The sequence below is a fragment of the Poromitra crassiceps genome (genome assembly GCF_964638095.1).
Source record: "Poromitra crassiceps genome assembly, chromosome: 10".
In the NCBI taxonomy this organism is placed as follows: Eukaryota; Metazoa; Chordata; class Actinopteri; order Beryciformes; family Melamphaidae; genus Poromitra; species Poromitra crassiceps.
In genome coordinates this window covers 16,727,511-16,742,913 of record NC_139631.1, presented here as the reverse complement: position 1 = coordinate 16,742,913, position 15,403 = coordinate 16,727,511, and the positions used below count along the sequence as shown (strand labels likewise).

At 47.1% G+C, this 15,403-nt stretch overlaps 1 protein-coding gene across 1 annotated transcript; it reads left to right on the top strand.

Annotated features, from left to right (window-relative positions):
• Positions 1 to 2,685: 2,685 nt before the first annotated feature.
• prr16 (proline rich 16) lies at positions 2,686 to 10,456 on the top strand (the record flags this gene model as incomplete). The annotated part of the gene is made up of 2 exons (XM_083645148.1): positions 2,686 to 2,820; positions 9,581 to 10,456. The coding sequence occupies 2 exons, from the start codon at positions 2,686 to 2,688 to the stop codon at positions 10,454 to 10,456; spliced, it is 1,011 nt and encodes a 336-aa protein (XP_083501274.1).
• Positions 10,457 to 15,403: the final 4,947 nt, after the last annotated feature.

Here is a 15,403-nt window from a genome sequence, read left to right as displayed (position 1 = left end):
TTCTGATACCCATTGGAGCACGCCATTTAGTCACGCCTCACTCACGGAGTTGGCATGCAGCCTCTCCATCTCTCTCCCCAGAGGGGTTTCATAGTCCACTTCCCCGGGTAATTCCAACTCCGCTGAGGTGTGCTCCATCAGTAGCTAACGAATGGAGCTCTCCATGGTGCTGAATCTGTGTTCACTCATTTTGGCCACTAATTACCCACTCAATTTCTACGCACTCAATTTCTAGGGTGGAGACCTTTTTTGGGGTTGTGAGCAAACTCATGTCAACTCAAGCCACGTCATCAGTAGGTATGACAGTGGGGCATGACATGACATCATCAGTGGTTATGTAATCATCCTTAACGTCGCTCAGTGTTTTCCAGTTGACCATTGCCCCGCTGCTTGCAGACCTCGTCTCTGTCACGGATTGGCTGTTTAGAGTGTAGCCCTCCTCGTCATAGGCCCTCAGTCAAAAGGCCTCAGGTATGTCTGGACCATGACTGTTGAGCTGAGCAAAGCAGAGAGAGATTTGCCCCCCAAAATTAGACAGGCGAGCTCCTTTGAGCAGGCAGATTAGAGCCATCATTGAACTTCTCCTCCTCCTCTCCCCACAGTGTGGCTTTCACCACTTTGCCAGTGGTGTCCAATCCATTAAGTGGAGGGCTCTCTTGAGACTTCTCTGCTGGTTTTAGTGGCAATACGGGAAACCTGCTTTGCACTCTTACACACTCCAATCACGTTGATGATGGCATCCTTCTCTCTGTCCTCCAGATCGGCGATGGGCACGAAGTCCCACTGCATGGTGGGAATGCACTGTCTGTCACTGCTGGGCACGATGGAGCTATTAGCATGGAGCATCATCTTGTAATTGTTTTCAGCATTGTGTTGTTGGCGAGCTTCAGCATGGCCTTACTGATGTAGTAGACCTTGCCTTGCTCCACTGAAGGGAAAAACGTGTCCACCTCCTTGTTGAAGGCTGCGATCCTGATCTCCCCACTCTCATCCACAGTCTCAGAGGAGAAGAGCTTGCCCTCCTCTCGTCTAGAGTTACTCCAGGTGTGGATGCAGGACTTGTTGGTGACTCGGGCTCTGATCGTCCACTTGCATTGGTAGACGGGTTGAGGCTCGCGATATAGCAACCATTTTTACTGGAGAGGTTTGAAAAGTGCCATCATGGGGGTCTTCTTCACAAAACCTCTGGCACTGCCTTGGCCAAAAGAAGGCTCTCCTCTGTTGAACTTGGATGAAGCTGAAGATGCTGTGGCCGGCAGAGGGACATCATCAGTGATGTCACATCTAACAATAAGTGGTGTTAGTTAACATGATTGAAATGTGTTTCTGTTTATCACTATATGAAACAGGTCTGAAGTATTTAGGTTGAAAAGTTTTAAAATACAAATGATCCCAATGGCATGCTTAATGGTGTTATGATTATGATGGGGTCCTTGGAGAATTCCCCTCATTAGGAGGGAACATTTTCCCATTACTGTAAGCCTTACGGGGGAACCCCTGTGCTATACACCCTTTTCACAGCAACCGTTTATATGTGGTAAAGCAGGAAGTAAAGCAGGTGTAACCAATGCCATTAATGATGGTTCCATTCCAGTGCAGGGACCTCATTAATGTTATTGGTTACACCTGCTACACATACTCCCTGCTTTACCTCCTCAAAGTGGTTGCTGTGAAATGGGCCTATTGAAATGTAGCCTACTTTTTACTTTGGAGGAGTATTGAAGTTACTAGGCTACATCCCAACAAATCTGCTCCAAAAGCCATTAGCTAACTGAGATAATTGGAAGAATTTTGTATCTTTCAATTGTGACCAGAGAGAGAGAGAGAGAGAGAGAGAGAGAGAGAGAGAGAGAGAGAGAGAGAGAGAGAGAGAGAGAGAGAGAGAGAGAGAGAGAGAGAGAGAGAGAGAGAGAGAGAGAGAGAGAGAGAGCGCACATCCACCAGTGTATGCAGAGAACAGAGGTGAGAGACAGAGAGAGGGGAGGGGGAAGCGTGGAAGCAGAGCAGAGCATCCTCTGCGCCCCGCGTAGCAGACACTCCAACAAGGCTACGATGGAGACAGGATGAAACTGACGGGCTATTTTTCTCTGAGGAAGGTGCTGGAGTGGCTTTATCTGACAGCTTTCAAAGGCGTATCATTACCAAAGTCACAGGGTCTAACATTTTCGAGAGAAGAGGGAGTATTACCATTTCGTCGATGCTATATGGACTATTAACGACCGGTCGGATGACAGCCTGCATGTTTCTTCTTCGTCTTCTTTCTACTGTATTTATAATCTCTCCTCCTTTTCTTTGCGATTCCATCTCAAACATTTTTCTTATCTCCGAAATGTTGAATTTAGCGCTCTCTCGGCGTGTAGGCTACTCGTGGCACGTCAATTTTTTGCTGTTGGACATGAACGTGAAAGTCGTGAACAATATTGTGGACGTGCACTGCTTCGCCGACAGTATGTTACAATATTTTCATACAACGGTATTTTTTGATACGGTCTATTGCGCATGCGTGGTGGTCGGTAAAACGATGTCCGACACTGCTTCGCTCCATTCTGGCCGTGGTGAAGGAGGAAAAGTGAAGAGATCAGAGGACTAAAAAAATAAATAAAATGCATTGGCAAAGTGGCAGCGTGGCAACCAAAGGATTTGACTGAGATCCTTGACGAGACAATTTGTGCCATAAACTGAAGAATGTCAGGGGTACCAGATGCAGAAGCTGAAGGAGTAGTCTCCAAAGTACAAGTGAAAAAGGAGATCAAGACAATCGTGGAGAATTTGGAAACCATCCTGGGAGACCTGAAGGATGTAGCCAAGGAGCTCAAAGAGGTAAAGGAGACACTGCCATCTGTGTGCAAAGCCTTTTTACAGCAGCAGGATACGTGTTGTTTCTACAGGCCAATTTGGTTTGAGGATGCTCTAAGCATCCTTGCGTGAGGAGAGATATGGGAGGCTGTTGTCCACCTTACTGGGGCCTGGAAAAGGCTATGACCAACACACACACACACACACACACACACACACACACACACACACACACACACACACACACACACACACACACACACACACACACACACACACGCACAAAACACACGCACACAAAACACACACAGACACACACACAGACACACACACACACACACACACACACACACACACACACACACACACACACACACACACACACACACACACACACACACTCACAGCAGGAAGCTCCTCCCCCCCTAATGTATGTGATCATTATCTCCAACATGAAGGCATAGGACAGGATGTGTGGTGTAAAATGACAAGGCAGCTCCGCCTTGATGTGCAGGCTTTGTGTGAGGAAATAATTACCTCAATTAATAGTTGATGGAAGAGTTGGTTCACCAAGGAAGGCTTTGCATTGCATTTCATCATCTCACTGTAATGCTGACTGTTGCTTTCTGCAAACGATACCTATCCCCTGCCAAAAATATGGCAGTAACTTGTCTTTCTCTCTTTTCTATCATTCTCACTCTCTCACTTTCTCCTTTCTGCCTCTATGTCTCCCCATCTCTTTTGGTCTCTCTCTTTATCGCCCACCTCTGTCTGTGCCCATCACATCTCTCGACTTCATCCTTTCTTTATCTCTTGTCTGCCTGCATCTCTCTTTCTTTATCTGTCTATCCGTCTCTCTCTCACCCTCTCTCTCTCCAAACATATTGTTCAAATGACAAGACCCTCTCAGCGGCATATGACATCTAGTGACTGAGAGACACATTTTCTCTTTCAATTCATTCAGCTATATAGGCTACTCCTTGCTTCAGACCTGTTGTCAATCATCTGGTGTTCCCATGGTGCCACAGCTATGTCATTAGACCACCCTACTGTGGGCTTCAGCCTAAAAGCCCCGATGCACCTGACGGCCGTCGGTGACCGTCTGTCGGCCTATAGTCTTTCCAGTGTGTCCTGCACCGTTGACACTAGTCCTTCTTGTTAATCCTTGTTGTTGGTGGTTTTTCTGACAATTCTACTTGTTGACTTGATGTCGGGCCATGATCGGCGGCGAGCTGCGCGATCGCTGTCAATCACGCCCAAAACAAATTCACCCCAGTACTGTTGCCGCGAAAGGTGAAATTAGCAAGACCAAAATGATTTATTTCAAACAGGCTATAAACATGTCTATTTCTGCTGTAAAGTCTGACATTTTACCATGGGGTGAATGGGGAATGAGTCCCTTTTTCGGCCAGCCGCAAGTGGCCATTTGAGGAACTGCAGTTTTTGGTACTTCCATATTGGCCTCAATGCTGCCCCCTCGTCTTCCACAAGCAAAAGACCAGGCAAGTGCTGACAACGGCAGTGCCATTTGCAACAGACATATTCTGGATTAGAAGTAGCTATATTCTGGGCGTCTAGGTAGTGTAGCGGTAGATTCCCTGCCTACCAACACGAGGGTCGCAGGTTCACGCCCCCGTGTTACGTACCTCCGGCTTGGTCGGGCGTCCATACAGGCACGATCGGCTGTGTCTGCCGGTGAGAACCCGGCATGAGGGTATGTGTCCTGGTCGCTGCACTAGCGCCTCCTCTGGTCGGTCGGGGCGCCCGTTTCGGGGCGGAAGGGAACTGGTGGGAATACCGTGATCCTCCCACGTCCTACGTCCTGCCGGTGAAGCTCCCCGCTGTCGGGTGGCAACTGCACATGTATCGGAGGAAGCAGGTGTCTATGGCTCTGTCTTGTCCATACAACACACAAGGTGGTTGCCAGCACAACTCCATATAGCAGCCTTCTCCCAAAACAACTGAAGTCAGTGGGGAGCTGTTCTTCAGAGTTCCAAAAAGACCGATATTTACACCATAATTTAGTGCAAATCTTAAGCTGATTGATTTGCAACAAATAATGGTGTATAGGTCTTTCTGTTCACAGTGTGCTTGTGGTTTGGCACTCTAAATTGGCTTCAGTTGTTTTGGTGAAGGCTGCTATGAAGTTGTGCTGGCAACCTCCCCGTGTGTTATGGACTCATAAACCTCATCTGTGTTTCATTTGGCACGGAGGCGAGTAGACGATGACAGAATTGTCATTTTCGGGTGAACTATTCCTTTAAGTTGACATTCTTGCACCAGCCACATCATTTCCCACTAGACAACATTTACATTCCTCCTGCAGCCAGATAGCAGACATGCGTCTTGGTGCACCCACACCCTCTCACCCTAACATGACAAGCTGTCATTCTAATAAAACCCTATTGCACAGCGTTCCTACATTATGGATGGGATGGGTAGTCTTAGTCTACACAGCATCCGTCTCCTCCTGCCTCCCTGATGCCCTCACTGTCTGTTTCCACCGTTAATGTGTTCTCTGCACAGTTTACCACGTCTCACGACAGACAAGCACCAGAGATCCTGTAAATGAGAACAAGAGACGCATTGTAATCTGTCTATTGTTTTGAGTTGGTGATGTGCTCGCTTTCTTTTTTGCTGGCAGGAAATTGTGTAGAGCATGAGAGGATCAGTTATTCCGACGCCGCACACACTAAACACACTAAACACATATAGCTCGAGGGGGGGTGTTGCTATCAAAGCCAGTGTTTGGGGCATAATCCATTTGAAATGGAGTTATCTGTTAGAACTCACAGACAGGGCTGGAGCTGAGCCTGGCTCCGAGCGTGGACCCTGCCCAGATGCTCGGCACAGCCACAAGAAGCTGCCTGGCCTACAGCAGGGGGGCTCACTGGGATACTGGTACTATACCTCTTGTGTGTCCCAACAAATGATCCTTTTTAGAGACTGCATCCCCTTTATCCAAACTCCTCTCCTCGCTCTCTCTCTCTCTTTCTCCCTCTCTTTCTCTTCTCTCCATCCCTGCTCTTCTCTCTTTCTCTCTCAGCCCTGCGCCGCCTCAAGCCATTGTTTGGATATGTCAGTTATATTTCAAACCCTTAGATGATAATAATGCTGCTGTTTTACAATGGGATCATGTACTCTGAGAATTCAGAAAATGAACATTTAAACACGTCGTTTTTTCACAAGGATTTTACGAGTAGTGTAATGGAAAATTCCTCCTTATCCTTCCTTCCAAGAGTTTGATCTCAGTATTTGCCTCTGTTTGTGTGAGGGAGTCTCCACCAGGTCTCCACAGTTGATGCCGATTCCCAAACCCAGCAGAGATAAACAGCAGTCTATTCTGTGCGTGCCTGTTAAATAAATCGCTGTTTATTAGAAAAGAAAAAAAACTCCTACTAATGGTTCCTAGGCTGAAGTGTTTTTCTTAGCACTACAAAGATAAATGTGAGAGGCTGTTTCCTCACACTGATTTTATTTCCAATGGATGTGCCCACAGAGCAAGTGCTTGCTTGCTTAGAGTAGATACAGTGTGATCAGCTGTAGAAGAGAAGTTCACCTATAGTATAGTACTGTAAATGCTGGACTTAGTGGCCCTTTTAGTTTGATTCGTGGATATCGGATCAAATTTCACCTTACAGCAATTACGCATTCACCGTCGAGTCTATCCTCACTTCCTCCATCCTCACTTCCTCCATCCTCACCTCCTCCATCCTCACTTCCTCCATCACTGTCTGGTATGTTGCTGCTGCCTGCAAGGACATCTGCAGATTTTGCAGCACTTCATCCGCCGAGCTGAAAAAGGTGGTCGAGTGTAGCCTGCCATCCATTCAGGACCTACACACTGCCAGGATGCTAAAGCGGTCTCAGAAAATAATGGCCGACCCCACCCATCCAGGACATAAACTCTTCAGGGTCCTCCCCCATGGCAGAGACTGATGTCTTGCAGTACCAGAATCCCCCATCACAGGGACAGCTCCTACCCAAAACTGCTATACACCTCTTCAATGAGACCCAAAATCCCCCCAAAATCAGGACTTTGCCACTCGCATCCGCCCCCCCCCCCTTGCCCCCTGAGCAATTTGGCTCAGAAACAATGTCCCCCCCCCCCCCCCCCCCCCCCCGTCATGGACATTATCCCACAGACACTTAAAGGACTTTACTTGACATCTTACATGGCCTTTTACAGTACATGGACATTCTTCCATGGACACAACCCCCCTCCCGCCATTATACAATACATCACTTAAGGACTTACTGGACATTTTACATTGACTTATTACATGGACATTTACATGGACTCCACTATATGGCACTTACACAAGTAATGTAATGTACGTATGTATGTATGTATGTATGTATGTATGTATGTATTGAGGGTATGTATGTATGTATGTATGTTGCCAACATATCTACATATCTGTGTGCTGTGAACTTATAATGTCTGGTATTGCTGTTTTTTAAAGGTTTTCCACCATCTGGTATTACTGTGCTTTATTGTTTTCCATATTCCTGTATAACTATATCCTGGTATCCAGCCCCTATTCATTTCTTTGAAAAGAGAGTTCCTCTTGGCAACAAATGATCTCGACGTATCTGTCTATACATAGTATCTAGAGATAACAGCATTATGTATCATCTCTACTACACCGAGCGGCGAGCAGCACATTTCTATCTTCCTTTCGTCACCTATATTTTTATTTGATTCTTTTATTCATTGTCTCCTCATTTACAATTTTAGTATGGAGTGTATAGTATTTCTTAAATGACTGTACTATTTAAATATTTCTCTATTTTCCCATACTCGTCCCAGATAATGTTCATATGTCACACAGTGCATTTCTTCTATCTATATTCCATCTCTACCACAGCACAAATATGGTATGGTGGATTTTATTGACCGGTATAGTGGGTTTTATTTGCTCTCTTTTGTGGAGTGCATTTCTGATGCTACTGCATACTAATATTCATGATGAAACCAAACCGTGCACTCCTGCCCCCCCCCCCCCCGCGCCACCCCTACCATGTAAATATACCCACTACCCAACGCCCACACACACACACACACAACATATTCAAAAACAAACACACAGTTCAAGTTGTGTGTATTTCACTCTTCATATCATATCTGTTTGTTTTGTTCAGGTTCAGGTTCTGTTTGAAAGTAGCTCCTCCTGACGCACATTGTTTGGCTGTATGTATTACTCATCTCTGCTCTGCCTCATGCAGACTGCATCTAAGAGCTGGATACCATAAGCTTTTGCTCCATCTGTTTCTGTGCTAGCAAATGTGCAATATTGTATTTGTTTACCCTCTCGCTGGTTCAGATGTACTGTCAGCTGCAGCATTTCAAAGATTCTTATCATGTCCGTCTTGCTCTCTCAGGTTCTCCTTCCAGTGCAATATTGCAATCTGTTGTTCTTTCTTTCCCAGATTTTTGCCAAAGGGGAGTCTGAGAGTCTATTTGTTTTGTATATGCTGCCTACCCTTTCCCTGTGTTGGTCTCTGTCCTGTGTACTGGCATACAGGGCTTTATTTAGAGGGTATCACATGTATCTTCTCTCACTCCCAGCATTCATTTTGTATTGTTTTGTATTCTGAATTAGAGTTTTTGTTTCTTGGCTTGCAGGATATGGTTGATATTGTTATTTCTCTTGGTTCTGATGGTGCATGAGGCTGTTACAGTATATCACTTCAGTCAGAGTCTGGCACTCTCATGGTTGTTGCCATAAATTGCAGTGATATTTCTCTTCTCCCAGGCCGGGTTGTCATAGTGATATAATCAACCTTTAATCTCATAAATCATCAATCTCTTAAACCAAAGTCTTCTTCCCGTTTTGTACAAAGGTTATACAACATGCTTGATGCTTTACTGTACAATTAATTTGTTAAAGTTATAAGATTGTGAAAGAGCTGTTGCACACCTAAAAAAACTTTAAATCAGGTGCGTAGGATGGAAAATGAACTAAAAGTAGAGAAAATCCCGCATGACACTGACCTTAGTTAGTTATAAGATTCTCAAAGATTTTCATGTAAATAAATGTCTGTTAAGTCACTATCTATCGCAGACTGAGTTAACACAATGGTGATTGAGACCATGCTACTTTTCCCCCCCGGTCTCTGCTAGCATTGCGGGGTGGTCACTATGGCCGAGCAAACTGACTAACATCACTATGCAATGCTGTTTGAATCTCACCTGCAATCACCGCTCATCGCCCATAGGTGTCACCAGAGAGAAGAAAACTTCAATCTTCGAGATGATCACTTTAAGAACTTGAGGAGATAGAAGATAAAAGACATCCTCTCTCCTCACAGGGACTAACTTTGGCTCCCTCAATTTTCATGCAGGTGAAAGTTGGTCAAAAGGGAAAGGAAAACTCGGGGACAATAATGAGCGATGATAGGGGGATGTCCCGGATGTTCCGCCTTTAGGCAGGACATCCGCTTGTATTTCTCCAATCACCTGCATCGTTTGGTTTACATGTGTCGTGATTAGTCGAACAACATCAAACCTCCTCCCTTTGACAAGGTTCTGTGGGCGTGAAATACAGACTGTCTATTACAGTATGGTGCATTTGAAGAATGTAGAAGAGACAGTCTGGCTTGAGAGACTATTGTTTAATCATCTATTCTCTTGCCTATGTTATAATTGTTCCCCTGGTTACCAGTTGTCATAGTGATTTTTCCTCACTTCTGTGATCAAATTGTTGCAAAGGCTATTTCCTTTCTATGTATTCTTGCTGTCCTCAGCTGTCATAGTGACACTTGCTCTTCTTGTCACCAGGTCGTGCATGACATTGACACCCTCACGTGTGACCTGCAACTGGAGGAGCAGGACGGAATGACAGACAGCTCCAAGACAGACACGCTTAACTCCAGCTCTAGCTGCTCCACCACCACCACCACCACCGCTTCCAGCCTGGAGAAGATTAAGCTCTACCCCGATGACCATTGCATCTTCAGGCTGACTGCGCCCATCCTCCCGGTCTACGCCAACCCTCCCACTGTCCTGACGGTGTTCAAGAGACCTCACCCTCCCTTACCCCCACCCAGACTCACCCCGCTGAAAGCAGAGGACCATAACATGAAGAATCTGCCTCATCCCACGTTAATGTTATCAGGGAATCTATCCAAGATGAACGGGACTCTAATGAGGAATGGCGGGGTCTTTCTGATGAAACCGGGCAGGGAGTTGTTCTCTTCGTCGTGTTTCCTCACTCGTGACAGCGGGGTCCCGGAGTCGGGGATGGTGCCTACGTTGCCCAGGCCCATGCCTCTTCTGCGCCATGAAAACAAGTGTCCCCAGGCCCCGGGCAGGGAGCCTCGCGAGCGCGAGCGGGTCCGCTTCAGCGAGAAGGTCCAGTACCACGGCTACTGCCCGGACTGTGACCTCCAGTACAACGTGGATGACACAGAGCTCCCCCTACAGGCTGAGCTGAGCGACATGAGACTCAGCCCTGTGCACTGCTGCTCCTCCTTCTCCTCTCCTCCTCCCACCCACGCACTTCCTCGCCAACTCATGTTGGAAAATGGCGGCCTCTCAGTCAGCCGAGAGGGCGCCATTTTCCCGCCGCCGCCACCTTGTGTGCCTCCTCCTCACCCACCTTCCCTCAAGCCCCAGAAAACAATCCTACGCAAATCAACCACCACCACGGTTTGACACTGAACCTTGACTCTAGTCTAACGTCAACATTCTTGATTCATTCGTAGTGTTTTCTACTTTATGAGAGCTTTCTACTCTAGTTGAACTTTGGATTATCCAAACAGCGAGAGGGGAGGGTTGGGAATATAGGAAGCAATGGATGCAGAAGCTGAGTGGAATGGAGACAAAAGCATCGCCATGGGCGCCGAGACGTACACACTGAGAGATGGGGAAGAAGCGGTGAGTGACTGTGTGTGTGTGTGTGTGTGTGTGTGTGTGTGTGTGTGTGTGTGTGTGTGTGTGTGTGTGTGTGTGTGTGTGTGTGTGTGTGTGTGTGTGTGTGTGAAAGAGAGGAAGAGAAAGAGCAATTGCATATGTGCATCTGTATGCATATGAAGAATGCATGTGTGTATGTTTTTGGGTGCATGTCTAGGTGTGTGTACTGTATATGTGCAGTGTGTGATGTTTGCAGGTACTGATCACTGACTGACAAATGCCCATGCAGGGACTGTACAGTTCCAGGCAGGCCTGATGTGTGCAGTGTGCACTAAAGCTACATGGTATCTGTGTCTTCCCTGGGAGCTCTTGGTACTAATGAGTCTGGAGCTTTCTCAAACTCAGGAATTTCTGTCAAAGAGGGGCTCTGATTAATTCATGTCCTTCTGGATGAAACAAGAATACCAGCTCCGCTCAAATTTGAGACCTAAAGATGTACGCACGCACGCATGCACGCAGGCACGCAGGCACACACAAACACACACACACACACACACATATCGCTCGACTCCTAGGCTTGCCCGCCCTGCAGCTCACCGAGCTGGCCCTGCAGCTTGCATATGCAGCTCGGCCGCTGCGTGGCCTCGCCCTGGCTGCTCCTTGATGGCATACTTCAGGGATGCTGGATGACCTGTCCTGGAGCTGGCAACATACAGCTGTCCATGGCTGAAGATGGGGGTCAGAAGCCAGACTCCCACTTCTTTCAGACTCCCACTTCTAATCACAGTGGGACAATCACAGTGGGACAGAGAAACAAACAGAGCCCCAGCTCCCATTTATATACTGATAGGCATCTCGCGCACTACGCCCGCTCGATTCCTAGGCTCGCGCACTGCGCGGGCTCGCCCGCCCTGCAGCTCGCATATGCAGCTCAGCTGCTGCGTGGCCTCACCTGCCCTATTGGCGCATGCGCAATGTCTCCCTCTCTCTCTCCCTCAGTCTCTCCCCCTCTCTCTCTCTCTCCCTCAGCCTCCCCCCTCTCTCTCTCTCCCTCAGTCTCCCCCCCCCTCTCTCTCTCTCCCTCACCTCTCTCTCCCTCTCCTTCAGCCTCTCTCTCCCTGTCCTCTCTCTCCCTCAGTCTCTCTCCCCCTCTCTCCTCTCCCTCTCCCCCAGTCTCTCTCATGTGTGTGTGTGTGTGTGTGTGTGTGTGTGTGTGTCACTGATGACATCATCAGTGATGTCACAATGCATGTATGACATCACTGATGACATCATCAGTGATGTCAACAGTGATGATGTCAGACAGACAGAGAAACAGACAGACAGAGCCCTGGCTCCCTAGCACTGATGATAGATTATTTTGCGCTATGGATGCATCCAGGTCAGTTCACACAGCCGTGAGTAAAGAAACTGCACTTACCTGATAATGTCAGCATAATGTATACTGTAGGTATCAGCATGGGGGACATTGTAGGAGTACTATAGGAATATTGTAGGAATACCAAAGGAATATTATAGGAATAGTATAGAAATACTGTAGGATTGTTATACGAGTACCAATCTGGAAACCCAGAGTCTATTTCGGCACGTAAATAGACTCTGGGACAGCCGTACCTTTTTCTGAGGCTTCCTGTACAGCGGATCTTCCACCCGGGACTTCCAGTTCCGCGCAGCCGTGCCTTATAAAAACATACATTGTGTCGCTTGTATTTTGAATGTTAAACGTCAACATTCTTATATTCACTAACTCTCATATTCGCCGGTACAACAACAGAGTGGCACAGTGTGGAGGCGGAAGTCCTGGGCGGAAGATTCGCGCTGCACAGGAAGCCTCAAATAAAGGTACGGCTGTCCCAGAGTCTATTTACGTGCTGAAATAGACTCTGGGTTCCCAGATTGTAGGAGTACTAGATCCCTATTGCCAAATATAATTTTACTGACTTTATCTCATATCAGACAGGACAGGACTAGACAGGGCTTTGCAAGTTAAATGAATCGTGTGCTTCACCACCGCTGCTACACACACACACACGCACGCACGCACGCACACGCACACACACGCACGCACACACGCACGCACGCACGCACGCACGCACGCACGCACGCACGCACACACACACACACACACACACACACACACACACACGCACATGGATGAAGCCTGTTTCAGGTTGCCAAATACATCAACGTTAGTGCGGCAGGTGCTGTATACCATACACCTGAGCGGCTGGGGGTGAGAGACTGACCCTTCATCACCTCTCCTCCTGTCCTGTGTCGCACTGAAGGAATGCCGTGAGGTGGAGAGAATGAGAGGGAGAGAGGGACATGGTGGGCGGGCGGAGGCAGACAGAGGAGCGTTAGATGACAAAAATGGTCTTTTTGATCTAGCGCCGTCTCTCGTGATCACTTTGACAGAAGAGGAATATTTCCCTTTAATTCGACTCGAACACGCTTCCATTTCATTTCACCATCAAATCCTGAGTGAGCAACTGAACTCCTCATTCTGGTAGACTTCCATTATGGCTCCAGTGCACAGTGGGCTAATCATCTCTACTCATGAACAGAGAGACTCAGGCAGAACTCACGCTGCCCTTTATGGGCCTAATGGACCACAAGTGATGATATCAGTCTACATGAGTAGGTGGTAGTCTACATCATATTGGCTTTCAATGATCAGTGAGAGAGCCTGTGTGTGTGTGTGTGTGTGTGTGTGTGTGTGTGTGTGTGTGTGTGTGTGTGTGTGTGTGTGTGTGTAAGCACGTCAGTTGCTCAGATTGTATGAGTGTGACTAAAATAATGATTTGAAATCATGTATTTGTGTGTGTGTGTGTGTGTGTGTTGTGTGTGTGTGTGTGTGTGTGTGTGTGTGTGTGTGCATGCACGCGTGCGTGCGTGCGTGTGTGTGTGTGTGTGTGTAAGCACATGTCAGTTGCTCAGATATGGGGAGACGGGGCATACCCTGGAGTTGGATGAGAATAGTAGCACCTCCCTCCCAGCGATGCCCTTAATTAGGCGGATTAGACTACAGGAGATAACAGGACTGCCACAGACAGCCTCTGTACCAACATTAGCCTTGGCAAAGCTCTGAACTGCTGCTGCACATTTCATGGAAAAGAAAGAAAGAAAGAAAGAAAGAAAGAAAGAAAGAAAGAAAGAAAGAAAGAAAGAAAGAAAGAAAGAAAGAAAGAAAGAAAGAAAGAAAAAAGGCATCATGTGGAGTCGGGGTCAGTTGCAGGGAGTTATACTGTATATAGTATATCTGTGCATGTTAATGTTTGTGTGTGTCAGGGTTGTGGGTGTGGGACGCTTGGGTTTAAGGCTGAGAAATCAAATAGCAAACAGTGACGACTAAATTCAAGGCCTGTACAATTCAAAATCGCAGTCTGGATTGTGGATCAGTGGATATTCAACCATGAGAAAAATGAGAGAGGGATGGAGAGAGAGGGGGGGCAGGGAGAGAGAGAGAAAGAGAGAGAGAAGCAGAAATTGAATAGAGTAGAAAATAATTAGTAGTGCAATGGAGGTGGATGCTGTATTGGATGTATTGGCTCTATTGTGTTTGCTCATATTTGTGTGTGTGTGTGTGTGTGTGTGTGTGTGTGTGTCCTCAAGACATGATTACTCTTGCTACAGAACATTCACTGTATTTACCTTGCATTAACAAATACTAACGGCTCTGGCGGTAGCATATGCACACACACACACACACACACACACACACACACACACACACACACACACACACATACACACACACACACACACACACACACACACACACACACACACACACACACACACACACACACACACACACACACACACACACACACACACACACTCAATACACACTCATGCTAGATGGAGTAAGTAGTGTGCTATATGGAGTGCAGCCAGTATTATCAATAGATGCAGCTCGTAAGGCATTTACTACTGTAGCACTGCCTTAGTAGCTAATGCACTAGTCAATGAAGCAGGGAAATTGACACGGTGGACTTGGCAGTGTATGATTAAGTGAATACATTGAAAAAGTCAAGGAATCATCTGCACTTAAGCTAGTTCTTTTCCTTTTCACTGTGCTTGTGCCTTTCCTCCTTTTTCTCTCCAGCACATTACTAGGATTTGCACGGGGGTTGGAAAGAAGTTGTGTTCAAATTGTTATCCATTACACATTTTTACCAGCCAATTTTCCCATCAAAATAACCCAACAGCCAAGATATCTGCCCCCTAATTACAGTAGGCTACTGTGATCGATATAGCTGCTGTCAGTACAATTTAAAATGCAGTGACTTTCGTGACCCCTTGAGTTCACACCACAGCCAATGTTTTCACGTGTAGACACTGGGAGTCGCCATTCATTTTGTATTGGATACGTCGCTTGCAAAGCATGCTGGGATACATGGCGGCGGACGACAGCGACGAGAGGAGGGGCCCATTTGAAATCGACCTATTGAAGACGGAAAGACAGCAAGACAGCCAAGCTGCAGCACCAAGCGACCAGCTATGCAAAATCATGCGGATACCGTCACTGTGGTGTGTAGGGGCCGTTACGGTGTAGACACACTGGAAGTGGAAGCGACGCAGCGCGTCACGGAAGCGTAGAGCAGGAGCCTGACCATTCATACCAGAAGCGCTCTGTTTTGCTCCACGCCGGTCCAACTTGTACTGACTTAATGCATGGCTGCACGTGACTCATGTCCAATATAGACCAGAAACTCTCGCTGCAGTCACTCTCTCGCGTCACGTCGC